General features: G+C 36.7%; 1 protein-coding gene across 1 annotated transcript; it reads right to left on the minus strand.

Annotated features, from left to right (window-relative positions):
- Positions 1–3,874: 3,874 nt before the first annotated feature.
- Positions 3,875–5,942, minus strand: LOC146934683 (uncharacterized). Its single transcript, XM_085706632.1, has 3 exons — positions 5,724–5,942; positions 4,845–5,568; positions 3,875–4,761 (listed from the first exon to the last, which is right to left on the minus strand). The coding sequence occupies exon 3, from the start codon at positions 4,732–4,734 to the stop codon at positions 4,093–4,095; it is 642 nt and encodes a 213-aa protein (XP_085562758.1). The 5' UTR covers positions 4,735–4,761; positions 4,845–5,568; positions 5,724–5,942; the 3' UTR covers positions 3,875–4,092.
- Between the last annotated feature and the right edge of the window lie 2,778 nt (positions 5,943–8,720).

Here is an 8,720-nt window from a genome sequence, read left to right on the forward strand (position 1 = left end):
CCCTTTTCAGTGTAATTTGTACTATGCAATTTTCACCGAATATAATTAGAGAAGAGTATTATCACAATTGTTGAGATTCAATTATAAATTTCATTTACCATTCATTACAGATGATCATCATCATCAAACTAGCATGTTGTTTTTGGTAGTTTATGATATGCAGTGTAGGATAAAACTTTCAACTACATACTTTATAGGTCACCCATTTTGGTGATGAGGTTGTAATCTGAACTTATAGGTTTATAAATTTATATTATGCTTTGTATTTTGCGTAATAGTTTTGTTTTCATTTTAATGAGTTATAAAATCAACGTGATGAATATTCCTTTAAATTACATACATTCATTTCACATCTCATTTTATTTCTATCGTTCTCTTCTTACCATATCATTAACATATTATATTTATCACATCACTTTTTTTCTTCCTTTCTTTCATGTTTTTTTTTTTGTGGTGGTTGGAATTCGAACCGCGGACCTTGCATATATTATGCATTGTTCATACCAAATGAGCTAAGCTCCCGAGGACAATTTGGTTTATACACTCATATAGGGTGTACATCATTTTTCTATAAAAATAGGCTTCATATATCTTTGGGATTTGTCTACTGGAATGAATTATGCGGACAACGGGCGAGCATACCCATTTTTATTGTTGCATAATGCTTGTCATAGATGCAACTATCACGTTTTATTAGAGCATATATCCTTTTTTTAAAAAGAATTATAGCATCGATACTTGATGAGGAGTATGATTTTTATTTTTATTTTTATATTTTTAAGGAAGATAGGAGTATGATATCTAATCTATGCATAGATATTCGTAGATAATATTTTTCGACACAAATGTATATTATATATTTGGAGTAAATCAAATATTCTTTTTTTGTCAAGAAATCAAATATTCATTAGATGTCAAACAACACTCTTCTTAGTTCATAAAAAGAAAAAGAAAAACCCCTCAAAAAAAAAATCCCCCCTAAAAAAAATTCCCTTTGACTGCAACTTGAGAAAAACTATACTGTATATTTAAACCAAGATGGTAAACATATATAAATCTAGATGGCAGCCCTGAGACAAACTAAAATTAAATAAAATAAATCTTTTTTTTTTTTTTTTACTATTTTGTCAAAATATCAAGGTTTAAATATGTTTTTCTATCTAACTGCTCATTTTTTTACATTTGACTTTTTATTTTTCAACAGTTCTTGCAATATTTTTATTTTGGATCCTCTTTTTTGTTTATGTTCTTTTAGTGGTATAACTTTGTTTTTGTTTTTCAATTACAGAAGAAAACAATAGAAGGGCTAAAACATATTTATACCATAAACTAATGCATGTATTATTTTTTAAATAAATAAGTAAAACTAATTTTATTAATCACCAGTTATTTTTAAAAAAATATTATTAATCACTGACATCAAAACGGACACTTACGTATCCATCTTTCCACTTTTGTCAATTAAAATAATAAATTTTTTATAATTTTATTCGACTATTTCAAACAAATTAAGGTATTTGATTAGTAAGAAACGATACAATGGTCAAAAATAAGGTTTGAGTGAACGATAAAATTGGAAGAGAAAATGTTGCACTAAAAAACCTAGTATCTTTTTATATAAAAACATTGGTATTTAAAAAAATTGATTATTTAATTAAAAAAGAATGATTAGATTGTAAACAAAATACTTTATACAAAAGGTAAAGTTGAAAAGAAAAAAGGCACACAATTTTTTTTATTCCCTTATATATAGTACAAATTTAATTATTATACTAAATGAAATGGTTCTAATTAATTATTAATGTATTATTTTTCTATTATACTCTTTTTGGTTTGACCATGCCATATAGAGAGATTAAATGAACATGAACCAACTGCTGTTTGAACAAAAAAATAATATTAGAAGAACTCAATCAAAACGATAAGGATTAAAAGTATGTGACCAGGACTTGACCAAAAAAATATGGGACTCGGATCATTTAAAAAAAAATAGAAGGGATAATAAACACTTTAATAATCTAAAAACATATTTAAACCATTAATTAATGCATGCACTATACTTTTATGATATTTCTTTTAAGTTTATGGTGAACAATAAAAATTCTTTTTATTTTCTACATTAATTTTGTCTAAAAAGAGTGTTTGAAACACTCTTTTTTCAATGCTTACTCTAAATCTCATAAAACTAAAATAAGAAATAACAAAAGGCTTAATATTTTTGAGTTATCATGTTATTTTATTGATATAAAACTTTCATTGTCATTTAATTGTGATTACACCATGTCGAAAAACTTATGAGACACACAAGATGGGTTCTTCCATTCCAAGTAAAATTTCTTCATACCTAATTATGAGACACACAAGACATAATTCTTCAAGTTTAAATGATTTTTGTTTATTTTGTGTTTGTTAATTTATGCTCCTCATTGTTACTTTAATAAATAAAAAATTGGCGAATAATTTAATAAATTTAGTGACTTAGGATTGCTTTGTTTAATATATTGAAAATAGAAGGGATTATTTGCAGTATTTTTTTTTTCTTATGTGTGATCTTGACCATTTTTTAAAGAGATGAGAATGCATTTTTTTAATATTAAAAATAGAATGAGAACATAATTAATGACCGGGATCAATAACTGCAGAGTTTTCTACTTGAGAGGATCCTCTCCTGTCCAACTATCGTTAATTTGTCTGCATCACTGCTCAACATCACAACCCTTCATTATACCTATGCCAAGCTCTTCTATAAACCTATGCCAACATATCAACCTTCACACCTATCAACATCACAACCCTTCATTATACCTATGCCAAGCTCTTCTATAAACCTATGCCAACATATCAACCTTCACACCTATCAATCTTCCGAAGCAACTGACAAGAAGATCGACAAATATTCCACTTTTTAAGCTCTTCCGGAAACTGTTGGGGTATCAGAATAACAAAATATTAACAAACAATATTTACGTGGAAACCCCTCAACAAATAAGAGAAAAAAAAATCATGGAACAAGAGTAGAGAACTTTCACTTACTGAGAGAAATTACAAGACCTCTCTAAATATACGGAGAGACAAATTACCTTCTCTCTTAAAATAGGAGAATACTAACACTAAGAGAAACTATATTTTTTCATATATTTTTCCTCTCACTCTCATAGTTCCTTACATGCAACAAGTCAATTGTCTTCCATGCAAAACACCAAGTGTTCAACATGTCATCTCATTCATCTTGCAACTTGTCAATGCAAACAACTATCCACTTTGCCACTTTATATTACATGAGAAATGCAATTTGTCTTACATGCACCATGAACATGTGTCTTGTTACAAAAGTGACTTTACCGATCACAATATTGAGCTTTGATCATCATTTGGGCCAATTCCATTCATAGTCTTGTACTTGGACCATAACTAGAGCTCGTATCATTTACAGAAGGGTATTACTTTTCCCACCCTATGCCTTTCCTCGCACGCCCTATTTTTTTTCCCAAAATACCCCTAGTCCGGATTATATAATCTGAAGTTATTCCGGAATATCAAATGCGGATTTATACGACTATTTTGGCACTTCATCCACCCTGATGGATGATGATGCCAGTTATGAAATATTGTTCCGGATTATATAATCTGAAACATGTAAATCACCCCGTTGAAAGTCAACAAAATGGGGTGGTGAATGATGGTTCCGGATTACATAATCCGGAATGTACTAAACATGTCCGGATTATAAAATCCGGAATGCATCAGTACAGAGGCAGAAGCCATCTGTTTTGGCTGAGCCTCTGTTTTAGAGCTGATTCAGTCAATTTTTTTGGCCTTTGACCATATGCAAACCAACAAAGCAAACTATAACATTAAAATTAACAACACAATATAATTTTTAAACATTAATAAAACATAATTATTCAAATGGTACATAACATAATTATCCAAAATATTCAAACATTAAAATTACATAAAACACAATCAGCCCCTAATAACTACACCCGTACCACCTCCGCCTCTGCCACCACCTCTGCCACCATCAGTAGCTTCCCGACGACGGTAAACTTTTGCATCATGCACCTCTCTCAAGGCATCCTCCAAATGATGTCATTCCTCACTCCCTTTCGGCACCAGACCGCTTATCATCATAGCATATATGTGGTCTCTGATGCGGCTCATCCTTCCGTTAAGCTGTAAGTACGCAAGGTCTACATCATCTTGAGCAGCTTGGGCATCAAGGACCTCACGCTCTGGTGGCCTCGGCACCGGTACCGGCATGTCTGGAAGAATCATGCGTGGATGAGACACCTGGTAAAACCACTCGATGTATCCATCTGCTACCTCCACACCATGGACTGCAGTCTCTCTCAACTCCTGAGGTGTCAGCGCATAATCAAGTGCACGCTGAAAGCGGTTTGTGATCTCCGCCAAGTTAACATCAACAGGTGCACTCTGAACGGGATGTCTCGGTATGGTCTGAACAAACCCAAACTGGCGAAGCACCCTCTCCGGCAGATATCTCACAATGCGCTCTCCGCATCTCAGCCATCCAGAGTAAAGGCTGACCCGCTCAAACGGACGTGCCTGACGGTGTGCAGCATATGGGACCATGACAACCCTCGTCAAATCCAGCGCATCTAGATAGTTCTTGTAGTTGTCCACCGTGCCTAAACCATGCAGTGGCACAAAAAGCATCGCGCGTGGATACAAATTCTCCACATATCCGTCCCAGACATTCTTGCTTCCCATACCTATGAAGGGATGAAACACCCAAGCCTGCACCAAAGACAACCACATATAAATATACAAACCATATACACTTAAATTAAAAAAAATAAAACATGGTTCTTAATTTATACCTGCAACAAACTCAGGTATCCTGCCACCTGACTGGTGTTCCAACTTGCAGCAATGTTGAGCTCCTTATACAACTGAGTTAGTGTCGCAGCTCCCCATGAAAAACCGGCACAAATATCAAGGTCTCTGAAGTACTTTAGGTAGACAACATGGACATTCCACTGACTTTTGTCACTGAAGATCGTGATCCCCACCAAGTATAGCAAATATATGCGGACAGCCTGGTCCGCAACCTCTCCACCTCCTCAGTCACACCATACTCGTCCACCAAAGACCTCTGCTCCTTCAAACGCTCCTTGAATATCCTCTCCAAGTAGTTAAATCTGCAATGTGCACCTTTGGTCTTCTCGACCTCTTTGAGTGCATCACCCAGATCAGACCCCAAGTACTCCACCATCCATTCCACCGCCTCGTCCCGTGATATGGACCCGTGGGACAAGAGCATGCCGTCAATGGGGATATGCAGCAAAGAGGCCACATCATCAAGTGTGACTGTCATCTCCCCAAACAGAAGGTGTAAGCTGGAAGTTCCTCGTGTCACCTCTCCACGAACGCACACATCAGCCCATGATCAATAATCGTGTAGCTCATATCCTGGAGCCAACCAAGGCCTGTGCGTCGCAATCTGCTCTCCCACCACCGTGCAGCCGTCATAGGTCTGGTGTCATCATCATGCATCGCCTCTATCTTTTTTCCGTTGTTGATGCATTTTAATTTTCCACGCCACTGCAAATATTTAAAATTAATAAAGTGAGTTTAAACTCATGGCTTCACAAACATATTTAACAATAAATAAACCAGTCAGATATAAACATTACATAACCAAGCAGTTTCAGATATAAAGTGAGCTTCAGATATAAAGTGAGTTTAACAGTACATACCACGCCATCAGCCGCCTTCCTGGCCACGTGCACATGGTACCTCCACAGCAGGTCAGTCTGGTGTGGGCCACCGGGATAGTCATCTAGTGGCTCAGGGTCCACCACCTTCTCCTTCTTCTTTCGCCTTTGCTGTGGCTCGGCATCTTCCATGTCCTCGTCCATACCCTGCAACTCCTCCTCAAGCTCTTGCTCCTCCGTATGCTGCAAATCCACATCAGTCTGTTGGAACAAAATGTGTTTAACAATGAACCTTAAAGGGTTTTGATGATAACAAGGTATTAAAAATTGTAAATTGGACTAGCTAATATTTGTTCAAGTGTACAGGACCATAATTATAAAGTTACATCATCATTGGTTCTGAATGAGCAAATAAAGAGCTATGGAAACAACAAAAATTTGAAGCTTGGACGCTCCTTAAGGCAACTTGCTACTGAAGAAAAAAAGCGCTCCTGAAGTCAAGCTGCTCCTGAAGAAATAGCGCTCCTGAAGTAAGCTGCTCCTGAAGAATAGTGCTTCTGAAGACAAGAGGTCCAGAAGCCACATCATCAGAAGCTGCGTCATCAGAAGCTGCAGAAGTCATATCATCAGAAGCTGCATCATCAGAAGCTGCCTCATCAGAAGCCATTTCACCAGAAGCTGAATATCAACTGGATTTGCAAAGAATCAAGAATTGAAGAATTATCAATGCAAAAGCTGTCTATTGGATTCGAAAACACAAACAAAGGATTAGTGGAGTTTGCAACGGTCATTTCAAAGGTGTTTGAAGGCGTGTGTTTGCAATTTGGACGAAAGCGTTGACATTGTACTTTGTACGAATTGTACAACCACGTTCTCCACTACTCTGTTTTGTGTCCACGCTACAGGACAAGAAAACAGCTCCAGAATACGGTTTCGCCTGCATAGATGTTCCTTTGGATAAGGAATGGATTTCAAATTTGTTCTTCATAGGACAACAACCAAATCAGGCAATATATCATTGGTGAAAGATCAAGCTTCAACAACGACTCTTTGGTGCGCTGGCAATTTCACAACGTCTCTTTCACACCTCTATATAAAGGAGTGAAGACCTAGAGATTTGGTAATGCAAGAACGCTGAACGAAAGACTCACAAGATTTTCACAAGTACCAAACCTCTGCTGAAATTGTTCTGCATTCACTTAGAATTTCTGTGTCTCAAGTCATATCTTAGAAATTCTTAAGTCCATTGAGTCTGTATCTGATTTGTATTGTGAGCACCTCTGATTGTATATCAAGTGTTCAACCTTAAACAATTTTCTGTGTAATTTTGTTTAGTTAAGAAGTCTCTTGCAGTTGTGCTTGAGCAGGAAGTCTCTTGATTGTGTTCTTGAGCAAAGGAAGTCTCTTGCTTGTGTGCTTGAGCATTGGAAGTCTCTTGCTTGTGTGCTTGAGCATTTGTAATCAGATATTACTCATAGTGAAATCTCCTTGGAAGTGCAAGGGGGACTGGACTACTTCCGGATTGTGGAAGGAACCAGTATAATTGCTTTGTGTCGTTCTTCTTCTCTCTCTCTCTCTGTTTTATTCCGCTGCATTTAGATTCTGATTATCACTTCAGAAGCTGTCTCACTTAGCTTCTGATCAGTGTGTTCAGTTTTTAGGAGAAACGAAGAATTTTTCTAAAACACAATTCAACCCCCCTTCTTGTGTTTTTCTCACCTTCAATTGGTATCTAGAGCCTTGGTCTGTTGTGTAACACTTAACCGTGCAACAGTCAAAGATCTGAGAAAAACATGACTACTCCTCCTCCTAATGGTTCTGGTTCTAGTGATACTAGCTATAAAAATGTTTCACATGATTATAGTGATAGTAAGAAAACCAGTATTGGAAAAGTTCCAAAGTTCAATGGAGATGCTGAAGAGTTCTCTTGGTGGAAGACCAACTTTTACAGTTACATCATGAGCCTAGATGAAGAATTATGGGATATTCTGGAAGATGGTGTTGGTGATTTAGTCCTTGATGAAGAAGGAGCTGCTGTGGATAGAAAGAAACATACTCCAGAACTGAGGAAACTTTACAAGAAGCATCATATTATCAGAGGAGCTCTTGTCACTGCCATACCCAAAGCAGAATACATGAAGATGAGTGACAAATCCACTGCTAAAGCTATGTTTGCTTCTCTCTGTTCAAATTATGAAGGGAGCAAGAAGGTCAAAGAAGCAAAGGCTCTCCTGCTTGTACATCAGTATGAGTTATTCAAAATGAAGGATGATGAAACTATTGAGGAGATGTACTCAAGGTTTCAAACCTTAGTTTCTGGTCTACAGATTCTAAAGAAGAGCTATGTTGCTTCTGATCATGTAAGCAAGATTCTCAGAAGCTTACCTGCCAGATGGAGACCGAAGGTGACTGCCATTGAGGAAGCTAAAGATTTAAACACTTTAAGTGTCGAAGATCTTGTTAGTTCTCTCAAAGTTCATGAGTTAAGTCTTAATGAACATGAGTCTACTAAGAAGAGTAAATCAATAGCTCTTCCATCCAAAGGCAAGTCATCAAAAGCTCTCAAAGTGGTTGAATCTGAAGAGGAAGAACAGTCAAGTTCAGATTCTGAACCAGATGCTGCAGAAATGGCCATGCTCTCAAACAGACTTCAATATCTGGCCAAGAAGAACAGAAAGTTTCTCTCCAGAAGGGGTAACTCCAGAAGCTCAAGGAAAGAAGATCAGAAGGGATGCTTCAACTGTAAGAAGCCAGGTCACTTCATTGCTGAATGCCCTGATCTTCAAAGAGAAAAGTCAAAGGACAAGTCAAAGAGGTCTACATTCAAACCAAGCAAATTCAAGAAGCAGATTAAGCAGAGTTTAATGGCAACCTGGGATGATTTGGGTAGTGAATCTGGATCTGATAAAGAGGAAGCTGATGAAGATGCAAAGGTAGCTGTTGGGTTGGTAGCAACAGCAACTTCAGAAGCTGGATCAGATTCAGACTCAGAAGATGAAAACGAGGTATATTCCAAAATTCCCAGAGATGAACTTGTTG

This window comes from Medicago sativa, chromosome 4 (genome assembly GCF_051527215.1).
Source record: "Medicago sativa cultivar Bolivia chromosome 4, Bolivia_mono, whole genome shotgun sequence".
Classification (NCBI taxonomy): Eukaryota; Viridiplantae; Streptophyta; class Magnoliopsida; order Fabales; family Fabaceae; genus Medicago; species Medicago sativa.

What these genes read in the sequence shown, in the direction of transcription:
- LOC146934683 (XM_085706632.1), bottom strand. Translation starts at nt 4,734, where the DNA reads ATGGGAAGCAAGAATGTCTGGGACGGATATGTGGAGAATTTGTATCCA.